We start from the raw sequence: 16349 nt of genomic DNA, 5'->3' as shown, positions 1-16349 counted from the left end.
GTACTGCACCACGTAGACACATGCCAGGAATCCTGAGCTTTCTGTGCATCATGTACACTCCTACAAGGCAAGTGGCAGAGTTAATTTTTTTGAGATGGGAGGCTCTGGTTTCTGTTCTGCTGTAGTAGGGAGCGGCCAAACTGACGATGTGTTAGCTTGTCACAGGGGTGTCCAGCTTGGTACTCCTGGGTCAGGAAGAGACAAGGCTGTTGTGTGGGGAGGAGGTAGAGTTTTACCAACTAATTAATACAGCCGAGAACCAAAGTACCTGACCTCAGAGGGCTGGGTGCTTTGGTGGTGGTGCAGAGGAGATACAACAATTGCAACAGGCTGACAGTAAAGCATAACCACCTTCTTTGAACCCGTTCCTTTCTTGTGATTACAGAGACCTTTCAGTTTGTCTCAAAGAGGCACCGTGGTTTCCCATTCAGCCTCACCTTTTTTCTGAATGGGATGCAAGTGGACAGGTTGAGCTGTTGCTGTGAGTACAAACATCAGAAGCGTTCCAGGCTGGGAGGCAGACATGGATACTTCAGGTTTCTCAATGTGGAGGGAGCATCTCCTTGCTACAGGTATGGAGATGAATACACGTTGCTCACAAGGACTTAGCAGCCCAGTCGTTAGACAGTTTATCCCTTGTTTCCTCTTTTTCAATCTTTCTGGCACCCCACAGCTCTGTAGAGCCTGGTCTGTTTCTCAGCACCCCTTGAAATGTGCAGAACTGAGCTCATCCCTCAGGGTCCCACATCCAAGGATGCCATCAAAGTCAGCTACTTTTGTGCTGCCTCTTCAGTCACTCTGTGGAGTATGCACAGCAATGGACAATGTTTGCCCTGGATCTGTCAGCTTGTCAGGAGGCAGTCAGCACTTCCTCAGCAGTCGAGTATGGAGGAATAGAAGTGGGGTGGTATACATATGCCACTTGCATGTTTCTGGTGGAAGTGATAGTGAAATAAATATCAAGAATGCTGCTTGGTTAACTGTAGTTTTCAGAGTTTTCTTTGTGATTGTGAGAATAAGATAATTTATTTTTAAACAGCTCTGCCTCTAAGGTGGGGTTCTGCTGTAATACCCCTGGCTGCAGAATAAGACAGTACTGAATGTTAGCCATGCTTCAGAAAGCAAATCCGTGCAGAAGATTCTCAGGTTTGGGCAAAAGTCAATGTTGTAAGCAACAGCTGTGGTTTTGCCAAGAAGCTTTAATTTTAATAAAATTTTCCTTTTGTGTGATTGTTAAGTCATGCCAGACAAGTAAACTTCTGCACACATGGATAATTTAAAAACTTTTATGTTCTTTTCATAAGTAATTTTTAAAAGAGCGGCAAGCAGTTGGAAGAAGAGAACCTCCACAGAGCTGTACTCTATTTTTTCAGATAAGGAAGGACCAAATTCTAAGGAATAAAATTCTACTTTATTGTACCATATTTTTCCTACTCCAATCTAACATTGAACATGATTATGTAAATGTATTACTTAGTATGTTTAAAGTAGTGAAAAACTTCTGAATTCAGAATGGATATAGTGGCTATAGAGTTTAGGAAATGCCCAAATCTCAGCTTTTGTATGATTTCTAAAAAGATTTGTAGTGGATTTTCTGAATTATTATAGTCTCCAGATATTGGTTAATTTCTTCCTGAGTCATCCCCACTTTCTGTCCCCCTTCCCCTCTTATTATTAATGATATCTCTGTTTTCCTGTCTCTTGTCAGTCCAGCCAACCTTATCTGGTGACTAAAAAACATTTTCATTAACCAGATTCTCCCCATAAATGACAACTATTTTCACATCTCCTTCAGGTCAAACGCAGTCGTATTTGTTTTCTGCTTTGAGTATGACACCACATCCACAGATTAAATACCCACTCTGATTCTCAGTAGAGATCCCAGTTGATTTTCCCTATTGGGTTAAGGCTTTGGTTCACAAAGAGGTGATGCCACGGTGATTTCTACAACAATGCTGTGATCCTTGCACCAAGAGTTTTCTGCTGGCCTGGGTCCAGCATTTCTGTACAGTAGAAGTGCTTCAATTATCTCAAAGGTCCCTGGAAAAAATACCAGGAACAAGTAATTAAAAGGTAGGACTATTTTCAGAAATTGTCACGTTTACATTTTATGCCTGCAAAACTGAAAGATTTCTAGACTGAATGACTGTAGGGTATTTCACAGTAGTTTGTAAACAGCTGGAATGTGAGGGCAGTTGCAATCAAGCCTTACATAAGAAAAGCAGTTTTGGGGGAGGAAAAGATTTTAAGACATAGTTGTCTTTAAAGAAAATATGGTTTTCCAGAGAGACTTGTGATTAGCTAAAGTGAAAGTTCCAGTTTCAGTTTCATCCTGTGCTTGCCGATTTGAATCAACGTACTACATACAGCACAATGTCCTGACACTCATGGGTGGTGTAGGGTGGCTTTTCGTGTCTGTGGTTAATGTTAAATCAGAATTAGGAACTCTAGTTTCTTATATGAGCCTCCTAACCACAAGATAGAGAGGCTGTCACTCCATTTTATACAAGAGGAGCAGTCTCAACAAGTCATTCAAAATGCTTTGTTTTCCAACTGTTTGGGTTTCTGTTAGGTAGGAAAAACAAACAGAAACTGAAAATAATTCAATTTCAATCTCCCTCTTACCCTGCAGTTATTAGACCCAGCAGACAAATTAAAAAAAAAAAAAGTCTTACCCACAAAACTTGAGTTATCACTTTGCTGGGTGTTACAGCAGGATCTGGATCCAGCACACATCTGACTTGGAGCTTGTCTGCCTTTCTCAGTGGTTAAGTCTTCACAGATCATGGTTGGTGTAGCTTGAAATTAATGGGCACTTACGATAATTTTGATTTTAATCTGTTTATACTTCAATTGTCACCTTTAAGTGCAGACAGCGTTACTCTCCTTCAAGGAAGAACTGCATCTGTGTTAGTGGAGCTCTTTCTTGAGGATTTCAGGGTGCTTCTCCAAGTGAGTCATTATCAGTAACCTTGTTGTCTGAGTGGCAATGCAGAGGCAGATAGGTACCTGGTTTCACTGCTGATAATGAGCAGAATAGCTCACTGTGTCTGCTGCCCTTCCATTGTTCACAGAAAGAAAAACGTGGTACTTTCCAATTCTTGTTATTTTATAGGTGCATTATTGCAATGGGTCTGGACAAAAAGCCATCCCCTCCCAAGAGAAAGATAGAGGAGGACCATGAGGAAAAGCATGTGGGTTCCTGGGGAGATGGAGTGCGCAGTGAGCCAAGTAAAAGCAGTGTTGAGCAGAAACCAAGAAAAGATTCAGTGTTAGTCATCTTACCAGGTCACGAAGCAAGTGTGGAAGCTGTTGAGGACAAAGTGGAGACCGGACAGGAATACAGAAGAGAAGAAAGGAAAAAACTATCTGATCGTGAGAGTGAAGATAGTCAGGAAGACACCGGTAAAAATGGTATAGTATTCCATAACACAAGCAGGGGATGAAAAATGGGAGAGGATGATTCTGGAGAAGGTACGGGATTGTGGGCCTCCCACTTCGTCTGGGGCATCCTCTCTTAGGACACCTCATCTGTGAGAAATGTGGTGATGCCTGTGTCTGGGCAATAAAATTAGTGGGGCTCCTTTCAGCCAAGCAACAGGATGAGAGGGTTTTGCAAGAGCCAAGTAAGTGAGTAAGAAAGGTCTGAGAGGCTGAAACAGGAGCCTGAGGTAGGTGGGAAGGCAGGAGGAAAGTGGGGCACAGTGAAGGAAGAAGGAGAATGGCAGCAGGTGGAGGACAAGTAGAGCAGAAGGAAGAAATGGGACTGGGTGTGGGGAGGGAGACAGTGAGCTCCTAAGGGAGACAGGAGGTCAGCATCAGGTGAATGGAGAGAAGACGGCAGACATAGGGGCAGGAGGTGGAAAAGCCTCCTGCTGCCTGATTTGAAATGGATGGGAGGGAGGGATGAACTGTGGAGGGGAGGAGGCCGAATGCTGGGTGCAGAAGGGGAGGGAAGGTGGGAAGAGCACATAGCAGCAAAATGTCAGCAAGATTTAGCACCAGTGGAAGTATTTTGGTCTTTTCTCCTGTCTGTTGCTACTGGGAGTGCAATGCTTTGTTCATCTAAGGCTCTTTCCAGTCCATTCTCCACCACCCTGCCCCAGGTACTGCTTACCCGACAGCTGCCCAAACCTCCAGTTTTCTCGCTTGTCTGAGCATTCATTCCCTCTGCTCCAGGTCTACCAGCTCACCTTTCTTGCCTTCTCTGCTCCGACCCCACTGGGGCTATTGTCCTTTCCCATTACCAAATGCTCCCATTGCCTGGTGTAGCTAGCTGACCTTGCCCCTTTTGCTTTAAATCTTGTTTCTGTTGACAGAGATTTAAAAAGAAAGACCAGAGACAGGCTGCCCTTGCTGAAAGTTTGCTCAGGGCTGTTTCTTGTGGCAGGCAAATATAATATTTGTGGTATAAAAATGATGCGTGGCAGCTCCAACTGCATGCTCAGAATGTGCCGTTTCCCCAGTGCCACCTAAGGCCAGTCCCTGTTGCCATCAGGATGCTTACGCCTCTGCCTGCCCCTACGGGAAGAGGCGGTGAGGTCAGCCTGTGCCTTTACTCACTCCTTATTATAAAGTCTTCTTCAGAATAAGTCAAGTTTAGAGAGGGATTTTAATTCCTACTTCCTATTTCTATTTTTACTTTCATAATTCTGCAGTGCTACTGCTCAGCTTCCTCATTAGTCTCTGTGGATGTGTGTTTGTCATTAATCAAGCCTTTTTCCTTCAGGAGGTGGGCACCTTTCTGACAGTTACCTAAGGAGGCCTCACTTCCAACAATGCAGTTGGAATCTCAATTGGTTTTTAATACAGAAAATACATCTCCTTATTCCCTTAATTCTCATTGTCTGGGTAATTGTTTATTTGCCTAATTGGTTCTGCATCAGATACTCTTCATTTCTGTCCTTGGCATTCTGTCACTTCAGTACTTTAAAAGTACTGATGGAAAGAAAAAGAGGTGAGCAATAAAATCTGAAAGGTGAGAAATTATGGCCATGAGGGACAGCTGGTGTGTCAGCTCTCCTTCACAATTTAGGTTTGTTGCCTCCGCTGCGTGCGCAGTGAGCTAGTGGTGGCAGTGGAATTACTGAATTTTAAATGGCAACCACTGACATCACTGTGCATGCTGGTGCCTGGGATTTTAAATAGTGCAGCCTTGGCTGGAAAGGGAAGGATTCTTTAATGCATATGCATGAAGACAGTCTTTACCTATAGATCTGAGCAAAGTTATCTATCAAATGTTACAACTTGTCAGGCTAGTAGCCTGGAATGAAATCCCAACCACGTTGATGTAAAAATGGTAATTCTGCCGTAAGCTTCATTTGTACTAGGATTTCACCTGGGACCTGAAGGAGCTTATTAGAACAGTGCGATAACAGAATATTCCTCTGCAGCACCCTTTGGCTGGATTTAATTAATTCCTTTAGTTCGTAAGCCACTTCTTTGCTAATTAGCCATGTCAATCCACATTTATCTTACTTTGCGCTACAATATATTACCTTTCTCCAGCTTTCTCTATTGCTTGTATTTTTTTTCATCGCAACAAGTTTTTCTCCTGTAATAAGAGACTGTCTTGCATTTTATTTTTGAGTTTGCCCAGCTCTTAATTTTTCTAGTCCTTTCAGTGACTAATGATTTTGTTTGTTTTGTTTTTAATGTATTAATCATACTTGATGCATCATTCAGTACCTTTACTGCATTTTTGCTACTCTATCTATGAAGAACATGATGCTTTTTTATGATAATGTGCTCTTCTGATTCCTATCTGTGGTCTTAGATTCTCTCATGTCTTTAAAAAGACTGAGCAAATGCAAAGGCAAAAGGAGATTAATGAAGTTAACCTCTGTCTACTGAAAAAGAACTTTTATTAGTTGTGAAATTCCATTTCCTGTCTCACGGTATGATTCTTTTATTTTAGAGTATGATGAAGATTTTGAAGCAGATGAAGAAGTTCATGAAGAGGGACTGACTGGTGATCAAATGAATGGAATGTCAAAGTCATCCTCAGATGATAAAAAACATAATTTAGGCTATGAAAAGGAGAGTAAAACCTCATCAGCGAAGGCACTGCAGGCCTCTGACGGTGAGAAAGATGAAAGTGATGGATATTCCGACAGTGACTCCGAGGATGATAAACAAGGTTAGTTTTTTTCATAATGAGGCTTACGGAAGTTGACTTGATGCATGTTTTACATTTTTTGCGTGTCCAGTACGTATGTTGTGCCTGCATAGGGAAAAACTATGCAATTTCTACTGAATTGGTAAAAGATAGCTACTTCATCTGTTACTAATTCTACCATCCATCACTGAAATACAGCTAAACCCACTGGCAGTGTAAGCGTGTGCCAGCTCACAGCAGACTTTGCTGAACTATTTAGTTGCAGAAATGGAGATGGAGCCAGTCAGCAAATTAGCTCTAAATACTTGGGCAGATCAGCACTTCATGGCAGTGGTCACCGACATCTGAGAAGCTATGACCACTTACACCTGCTGAGGATAAGCACTTTTATCTGAGAAGTCACCAGGAAACCTGACATACCACCTTGTATTTTAGAAGTGCTATCTTTAATGGCCCTGAATAATCAGAACCTCAGCTTTGTCCTCTGGTACATCACTGACACTGTCCTGGCTCAGGGAGGAAACGCCATCAGCTCAGCTGTCCCTTCTGCCTGCAGTGCTTAGGCAGTTTGTGAGGGTCCTCGTTCAAATCTGGCTGTGAATGAGTAAGAGTTGGAGTCAGTAAGATAGTCTGTGATTCTTGATCCAAATGTAGGTACAAAACTGTGCAGTGAAGTGTCCAAGGCCATTATTATTATTAATTCAGAAAGATTAAACTGTTCTGGAGTAAATTTCTGTAGAATAAGTGGTGTTTTCTGTCATTCAGGTTTTTGGATCAGCACTTTTAACGTCTAGTGTTTTAGCTGTTGGCCTTCATGCAGTCCAAGCTGTGCATCTTCATAAATAATCCCACAGAAAACTTGCAGGCAATTTCTCATTTATTAGATGACCAACAGAATTCCATTCACCATGTGGTGAATAAGGCAGAAGTGAACTGCCTCTTCCCTGTGGCAGTGTTTTATTTCTCTCTAACATTTCTCCTCTATGGCTTTGTTAGATCCTGAACTGACTTACGTGCCTCTTGCTTGTCATAGTGTACCAAGATTTCCCCATTTACTGCTGTTTTAAAATTAATTACTTTATATTCCTTACAATTGGCAGTCCTATGTGCAAACTGTTTCTCAAGTTAAATGGAAACATTACTTTCACATTTGTATTTCTAGGTGAATTAAGCAAAGGTAATACAGCTGTTTGTGAAAAGGTTGCAGCTGCAAGAAAGATCCAGTCTTTTTATAGAAAGTATAAAATCCACCAGAAACTCAAACCAGGTTTGAAACATCCTTGCTTATAAAATGTTTGCAGTGATCAAAAAGAATCTAAATTTTTGTTTTCTCATGATAATCAGAAATAGCTTGTGATTCATGAATAATCAGTAGAATTAAGCATTCTTTTCTGCTTGTTAGCGTATGGCATTACGAACTTTTTTGTGACTTTAATCAGCTGCTTCTCAAGCTCTAGCAGTATGTGATGATCAAGTGAAAGTGTGTGGATGCATAGATGTGTGTAGGTGGAAAGGAACAGGTAACTGTAAGGGCCTTTCATGGCTACCCATACGTTAAGACCTTTGCTAAGGGCAACCCTTATTCACCTTTGTTTATACTGGGATGTAATAATGCTGCATGCACCAAAACTCACTAATTAAATATAAATTTTTCTGATGAGGGGAAAAGGCTGTTGGGAAGCCACCAAATCTTGAAATACGGACATTTAACATCAGCAACAAATAGTGTATAACAGCTAGTCATCGAGGCAGGTGTTCCTCACCGATCAGCTGGCAGGCACAGCTAAATTTTTTCGATTTGTATTTGTCATGTCTTGCTTTGTTCTCCTTTAGTGCGGTAACTCAGGACATGCGTTCAAATCATTTACATTCTCTGTGGTTTTAAATAAGACAGGTTTAATCTTCTTTCTTAGCAGCCTGATTTGCTGCTTCTATCTTTTACATCAGCACACTAATACGGCATTCATCAGTTATTACTTGCATCTCATTTGGCAATCAGCAGTGGGCCATAGGTGTCCGGCGCTGAGCAGCATTGCCTCCATGGAAATGAGGGAAGCTGTTTTCAAAGGTGTTCCTTGAGAAGCTCATGACTTGAAATCAGTTTTCCCTTTGGCCCACACGAGCTTTGACTTCTTAACCTTTTCACCATGACTTTTGGAGAAAGGAGGCAGAGAAGCTGGCTTTACTTCATTATCCCTGTTGTGTTTGCTGAGGATGTGAGGAAGAGACAGGTAATATTCTAATTTGGCATTTGGTGTTTTAGTGTAAGGAGTGGTTACCTAAATATTGGAGGGGGACCTAAAGGGGCTTTTAGAAGTCTAAATATATATGTACAATAAATAATGGAAGAGGCATGGATTTGGAGCTAGGAATACCGGTGGAAAAGCCTTTTCTGTGATCGCTGGTTATATTGTGAATGCATCTGCTCTGAGCTCTGTTTGACTGCTCCCTGTAGGTGTAAATGACTGTCAACAAGAGGAGCAGTGCTTCCAACATTTATCTTCTTGGGGCAGGAAGCCTGAAGCAGTTCTGCAATCCTTATTTACCATTAGTAAATGGTAGACCGTAACATTAGATAAGGATGTTTTAAGGTTACTGCTAGCTTTGGGTGGCATTTCAGATCACTGGAATTTTGAATTTCTAGGGACTTTGTGTTTAAGTTTGAAGGTCGGGATGATCTTTTTGTTCTGGCTGTAGTGATTAATCTTTAAAGAGATTTCTACACTTGGGGTGGTAGAAGTATTCAGAAACCAGTTGGTATCTACTCCTTTGCACTTGCACAGAATGGGTTTACAAACAGTAAACAGTGGAACCCAAACTGGTGCAGGGCATTTCTTTCTGTATGAATAAGAAATCTGTTGTAGGAAGGGTTTGTCATCTTCCAAATGTCTATTTACTGTTTACCTGATGGCACTGCAGTCCTCATCTAGTTTTATCCAGATTTGTTTTTAATCCTTTAAAGAAAATGATAACTTTTTTGCATTGTTTTTGTTAACCAGTCTAGGCATTGATACATTGAACACAAAATGCCTGTGATTTTTCATTCTTGTTTCCTATTTGTTGATTTTTGATATTTTCCCCTTCGTAATGAAATCTTTCTACTTTTTTTTTTCCACCACTGAACAGAAGAGATGGAGAGAAGGAATAAAAAAGATGTGGGGCTTTCCCAACTGAGATGTAAAATAAATTTATGAAAAATAAGAATTCATTGGTAATTTTGAGGACAAGAAGAGCTTTCTGTTTGAATGAAGGACCCTTAGTCTCTGAAAATAGTATGCATGGAAATATTTCAAGCAACTTTAGTAGCAACTACTAGTTCCACTTTTTAGGAGATTATTAAAGTGCCTAGTAGGTCTCAACTGCGGAAGATTTTTCTGGATATTCATTATTAAAAAGATTTTTCTTTATTTTAACTTCATTGTTTTTAGTTATGCCTTTTTGCACATTCTTAAGCGGTTCTTTTCCCTTCTTTATGTTTACATTTACAAGTTCTCCAAGACAGCTTATCCCCTGCCTGAGTTATCATTTTCCTGAATCCTATGTAGTTTTTCTCCTATAACTGAATCCATATACCTCTTTAATATCCATCTCTTTTTCACTTACCTGAATTGCCACTTCCCTGATGTATCTAGTTGTGACAGAGAGATCTAGAAATTAATATATTGTCTCAGGATGTAAATGTCTATAAAGGAACTCCCTTCCTCAGGCCCTTGAATTTTCTAATGGTGGAGGAATGGTACTCCGAGTGGGATTCTTTAAACTATGGTTGTTAAGATTTCTTTGTACAACATGTTTTCTGAACATGCTGCTGGATTACAATTCTGGCATATGGATGGCACATGAGCGAAAGCCACAGTTAGAGAAGGAATTCTTCCTCTTCACCCTTCTGCATGAGTGCCTAACTTGTGTGAAATTCTGTGACTATATATTTTTCAATATTGAATGCAAGGCCCTGCCGAGGTGTAAAGTTCGATGCTCCATAGTGCACCTTGCAAAGTCTGGTATTGGTGACAGGGACAGCATAAATAGGGTGTTATTACATTAGCAATTTAGTCCACAGGTTGAGTTCATTTTAGGTGCAGAATTGTTTTGCATCTACTCATGGAGCCATGCACAGCACACAAAAATGCACTGCTGATGTCCTCAATGCACTTTTCTGTCTGACATAATTGAGGTGGAGGCCCCCTTGCAGCGTGCATGCAAGATCCTCCAGTATCTAACGCTGTGCATGCACAGTGCATGCCGAGGGCTGGGAACTAACGTGAGCTTCATTGCCTGCTGAGGCAGCACGTAGGTGTGTGATCCTGGAGTTGTGACAGATTGCAGCAAATCAAACCTTGGTCCTTCTCTCTTTGGTACAGTAGATGTACTTGTAGTGTACATTCAAAGTAGCCCTACTGCCATCTATACATACTGTTTCTAGCTCTCATCTTCATTAAATAATGTTGGGCACATGAAAACTGTTTGGGGAGTTACTTCGCTATTGCGTCTCTTAGCCCTAAGGTATGCCCCACTTCACTTTACTTTAAAACTGTTGCCTTCTGGACTGGCAAGGCTTACAACTGAGTGTGAGTTGTCAAGCCCACAGTTATACAAACACCCTGTGACTCGATCTCTGCAGTTAGAGATGTCGAGGTTAAAATTGTGAATCTGTTATTCGCATGTCTCCTGGAGTTAGTCAACATGGACATTTACTAGTTTGATCTGGTAAAATGGGTCTTTGTGGGAAGTGTTACTGGGGCATCATGCTAGTGATAGTAACTCATTTTCTCTTGGCTTTCAGAGGATGGCAGAGCTTTGTTGGATTTTAGATCAGTTACTTACAGTTCAGCTCTTGAATTTGTCTTTTGGCACATAAGTAAGGGATTTCATTTACAAAGTTACTGAACACCTGTGGCTGCTGTTAATGTCCGTGGCTGCTCAGCCCTGTGAAATCACTCCGCTCCTCTGTGGTATGTACATATGCAGCTAGCTGGCCAGCAGAACGTGTTCAGCTAGAACATTTAGGGAAGTCCCGCTTCCAGCCTTGTTATTTTTTTCTTCTTCTTTTTGTTGTTAGGTGAATTTTTGAAGTGTAGGTGAATTTTTGTAGTGTATGAAATTTTTTTTGTACAGACTGTCCCTACCTTGCAGGGGAGTGCTGGTCACTGGTAGTGCAAACTTCCTTTCTGTCAGGCTCCTAGAGGCAAACATAAACCTGCAGATTATCCACACCACATGTTTCTGCGTAATTTAATTTTAATTGTTGCTAGCTTCAACTTTCATCTCATTGTGACCTGAAATTCTATGTGCTCTGTACATTTACTGTGCCTTGAATTCATCTGCCGAGCTTTGGACCTATAATTTTTTTTTGAACTCACTTACTTTAAGTTAAGCATGTGTGTTAGTGTTGGTAGACCAAGATTTTGGATAACAAGCTTTTGGGCATAGACACTATGTTTTTGTGTTTCAGTAACCAGTACACTAATCCACTTGTAACCTATGAGTGCTGCTATAGTAGAAATAACATGCTAATAGTAATGGGATCTGGATTTTTATGAGTACATGCTGTGGACGGATTTTGTCTCATCTTAGTTCAGTATATCGTTACACTTGTTCAAGTGTGTTTGAATTCATAAGGCCCCTTGGGTCAGTTCAGCCAGCACATGGAGTTTTAGAATAATATCCAGATAACTGAGGTGCCAAAGATGTTACTTTTGCATTCAATATTATGAATCAGACATAAATAAAGAGCATGTAAGAGAGACCTTGGCATTCAAATCCTTGGGGACCACAAGCCTGTGAATAAATTGGAAAGAATCACTGACAATTCCCATAGTACAATATGTAATCTGCATATTGGAGTTCTCTGAACTTTCTTGTTTATATTCTTCTAAGTGTCTTTAGGAGCGATGCTGTTTTCTGGGAGTCTAAACATACCTACTGTTAGAACACAGGTGCAAATCCAGTGAAGACTGGAAGTGACTGAGAGTCGTTACCAGGTGGTGCCTCTCCGGTAATTTGTGCCTGAAATCCATTGCAGTAGAGATCCTAGAGGATGGATGTCCACCTCACATTTGGTACCACTCATTATCTTTGCTGCGAGTCTCTGCGAAGATGACAGAATGAGCGTACGCCTCAATAACTTCCCCAGAGATGTAGGTAGCTTCCTCACACCACCATTAAAGCGTGGAGTTGCACGCTGTTCCTTTTCCTTTGCTACTTTTAAGGAAAATTGAGGAGTTTTCTTGAATCGGTAGTCTGGCATCTATACAAGGCAGTCCATTAATTTAGAATTGCAGTTTCTATTCAAACACACCTTCTTTGTTCTTGTTTTAAAATTAATGGGAGTAGTTGACATATTTTAGGGAAGTTTTAGCTTCCATATTTGAGTTTTTTTTAAAAGCAGTCCTGCAAAGTTTTTGTAATACATTGCAGATGAAAAGGATAATTTAAAATATTACAAAAAATTGCAATGAGCCTTCCTCAGATCCACAGATGAAGAAGAAGCATAGGAGCTGCTGGAAGATTGTGGCTGCAGGAAGAAATAAGGCGGCACAGATTGGCTCCTGTGGCTCTGAGAACAGCTGTTCAGGGACAGACCGTGGGTCCAAATTCTACTTCTGGCCTTTGGCCAGCAGTGGATGCCTAGGAAAAATATAAGAAAAGGGCAAGAATACTGTGGTGCTTCCCCACTGTGTCTTCCCACCCCTGTAATTAGCTGGTGCCAATAGTGGTCCCTTTTACTTATTAGGCCCAACTGGATTTTTCTTCCTTGAGATTGACTAATCTTTTCTTGAACCCATGTGAACTTTGGACACCAGCAATGCTGTGTAGCATTAAGCTCTGCCATTCAGCTAAATATTAGGTGAAGAATTATTGCTTATTTTTTTCCCCTCAAATTTTCCGTTTATGAATTTCATATAATGGTCCCTGTATGTTTCTTTAGAGGAGACAGTGAACTTCATCTCCAGTTCAACTTGAATGGTTTACAGATGATTTTGGAGATCTTTATCATATTCACTGAGCTAACAGGAGTGCACTGAAGGGCTGTTGCCATGGCCGAAATCTTTTATCAAATGGAGCTCAAGAAAGCTATTTTAAAACCTGTCAGAGTCATATTTAGAGGTGCTTTTGGAGGTGTGTTTCTGTGTGGTTGATGGAGCTAATCTGGTTCATTTCCATTGTCAGAAAAAAACCCATGTTAAATGGCTTTGATTTTAACACTTTGATACACCTGGGCAATGTTCCTCTATTACACTTATTGGGATTTTGTCACGATATCCTCAGGTGCTGTAATTCAGAGATTGATACCAGATGAGCATCTGTCCCTTTGTGCATAGCAAAGGGAACTAGTGGACAATGAATGCAGATGTTTTAGGGAGAAATACTAAACCAAAATTATGTTTGCTATTTCTAGATAGGAGGCCTGCACACTCTCTCTCATCCGTCAGTACTCAGTATAGCAGTGAAGATGACTCTCATGCTGAAATGATGAAAGATGATGTCAAGGGCAAAGAGGAGTATAATATCCAAAGGGCATCTGATAACACAGCACATGCACAATATGGAAATGAGAATGGGGAGAATAAACTGCTCAGAATGGAGGAAGATCAGGAAGCTTTTGCACTGGAAAAGGAAGGAATAGATGAAGCAGAAAAGGCAAAACCAGAAGATCTAACAGCAAGGGAAGATACTGGAATTTTTCATGAAAATACAATGGCAACACAGTATCAAAGTCCTGCAGTTAATGGGGACCTCAAACAGGCTGGGTCAGTAAAAGGTAACATAGGGGAAGACGGGGAGAAGAATGCAAGTACCAGGAGGGATGATGGGGAGGAAAGTCTTCTAGTGCCTTTGGAAAGCAGTATGACGGAAGCGGAGGATAGCAATGAAGAGTCTCCTCAGGGTGATGAAGGAGGTGGTGAGTACAATCCCTCTGCACAACTATGAGTGAGTGGTGCATGTGAGTGTTGCTGTATTTGCCTTTATACTATGTCATGGTGCAGCATGGGGAATGCAGTTGGTGGACTGTTTTCAAGCTACTAGTATAGTCTGTACTCCTGTGAGCTAAATAACCACCCAGAATGTAACCTTGGTTTATTGTTTCTTTTCTAGTGTTTCCAGTGTAAGGCTTTGGCTATCCCTTTTTACTCTAGTAGTTGGGTTTCACATATCATGCAATTATTATAAAATCCAAACATGATTTATTACCTATAGGAGAATCTGTATGCCACATTGGGGGACTCTGTTTTATAATGGTGACATACTAGGTTCAAAAAGAACACCCAAAATTACCATGTGAATCATGGTGCAGCAGATGAAGATCAAAACTATGTCAGTTGATCCATGGTTGTGTTGCTTCACTCTGTCATGGATTTGTTGGCAAGGAGCAAATCAGGTAGTTGTGTGACACCTCATTTTTACTGTTGATAAAATGGGCATCTTGCAGTTTCAGCCTTACCTTTATGGATAATGGCAATTAATAAAAGGTTGGCCACGTGAGCAAGGCTTTGCATTATTGTATCTGGGGAATGGGGAAAAATGTAAGCCCTTGCTTTGCAATGTCATCCAGGTCATGAGGGAAATGTCTTGGATGCTGTTAAATCCGTCAGTATAAAAGAATAGTTGTCTGCACTGGTGCTGATGTAAAGGAAAGCCACAAGCTATGGTAGATGAAATTTCCAATTGTCTTTCTGTATGCTGGATTTGCAGTGGAATGTAGAATGCTTTTCCTTTATTTTAACAGAAGTTTTTGGTTCTGCTTCTATTGCTTTCTGTTCACTGCAGTGCATCTGTCTAAGATAGCTGTGCATGGAATAAACAATTTGAATGCTGGTGCTTAATGCTTTGCAAATCTGTTGCTGCTGGGTTACTTTGACTGTCTTGTGCATTGCTTTTGCTTTGTTATGCATTCAGAATTGAGATGGTAAAGACAGCAACATACTATTCATTGAATAATGCTCAAGTCATCAAAGATGTTTGCTTCCGGAACCCCTCTCTTCACTTGTGTGAAAGAAACTTCAATTTAAGCACCTTCACCACTAGGCTCAGATGAGTTGAGTAAGGACTACTGAAGAAGAAAGAACTTTAGAAACCTAGAGGACAGAATATTACACTGTAATACAAAACCAAGAAAAGATCAATCGAATGTGTCAAGCTAGTAATCTGATACTGAGTTAGCCTAAAACAACAGCATTGTTCTTTATTAGCATAAATTCCTGTGTGCTCACATTCAACACACATGGTTTCATGGCTCTAGGTTTGAACAGAGATCCTCTATCAAATATAGGTAGATTGTCCGAATGTTATGTAGGTAACAGCGTTTACTTCTTAGTCAAGTCCTGCATCATCTCTGCTGCCAGGAGATTACCTGAGATTTAGGTACAGTGCAGATCAAGGAGGGACAAGAAACAACTCCCTAAATTGCATACAGATTTCCCCCTGTCTGCATGGGCATTGTCTACGTAAATTTTACAGCAAATAAAGAATTGCCAAGAATCTGTGTGTAGAGCAACTTTTTTGAGATATAATGAGCATGCTAAAGAAATATTGTAGGGTAACAAAGGTCACATGGGAATCTTAGCTTCTAGGCATTTAGCACAGTTGCTGCCATGGTAAAGATTCTAATTAAAAAATTTGAGGACATCTATAGCCTTAAATGCCAGATGATTACAACTCCCACTACTCCAGTCCTCCAAAAGGCTGAGGACTAAAAGCCTCCAGAGACACCCAGAGGGCTGGAAGAGCTCAGTCCTTTACTGTGACTGCAGAATTGGTTCTTGGTCCGTTCTTGGGCCTCCCTGATTTTTTCACATGAACTTCTCTGTAGGACTGGTCATTCTCATCAGCCGCCCAGCCTGTGTTTAGATGAGACTGACATGGCCCCGTTTTGGTTTTGCCCCAATGAGACCCATCATGCTCTGCTCGTGACAGGGTTTCTCCTAACCATCGCTGTCGTTAACAGTGCAGAGCTAATTTATCAGAGAGAATTGTATATGCTGAAGAAAGCAAAAGGTGCAAAATGCTCCTGTGGGGTTGTTCAGTCGCAGGCTGAGTCTGGGCAAATCACAACTGGTGGCGTGACAGGATCTGTCAGAAGTGTGGAAATACCTGGGATGGGCTCCTGCTGCGTGTTTTCTGATCTTGCTGTGCTCTTTGTGGCAAGGAGATATTGCTGATCCCAAGAGAGAGAATTATGGTGAGCAGTATTTGTCATCCTTCCCTGGGCTCTGTGTTTTGATAGACTGTC

At 41.1% G+C, this 16349-nt stretch overlaps 1 protein-coding gene across 1 annotated transcript in view; it reads left to right on the top strand.

The window, feature by feature from the left end:
• The window catches only part of ERICH3 (glutamate rich 3), a 41650-nt gene that overhangs the window by 16582 nt on the left and 8719 nt on the right, over positions 1-16349 (top strand). Inside the window, 4 exon segments of the mRNA XM_052800623.1 lie at positions 386-572; positions 3116-3414; positions 5918-6139; positions 13518-14021. Of these exon segments, the coding sequence (XP_052656583.1) occupies positions 386-572; positions 3116-3414; positions 5918-6139; positions 13518-14021 (1212 nt within the window).

Source organism: Harpia harpyja, chromosome 11 (genome assembly GCF_026419915.1).
Source record: "Harpia harpyja isolate bHarHar1 chromosome 11, bHarHar1 primary haplotype, whole genome shotgun sequence".
Classification (NCBI taxonomy): Eukaryota; Metazoa; Chordata; class Aves; order Accipitriformes; family Accipitridae; genus Harpia; species Harpia harpyja.
Note: the sequence above shows the minus strand (reverse complement) of the source record. Positions and strands in the feature narration are given on the sequence as shown.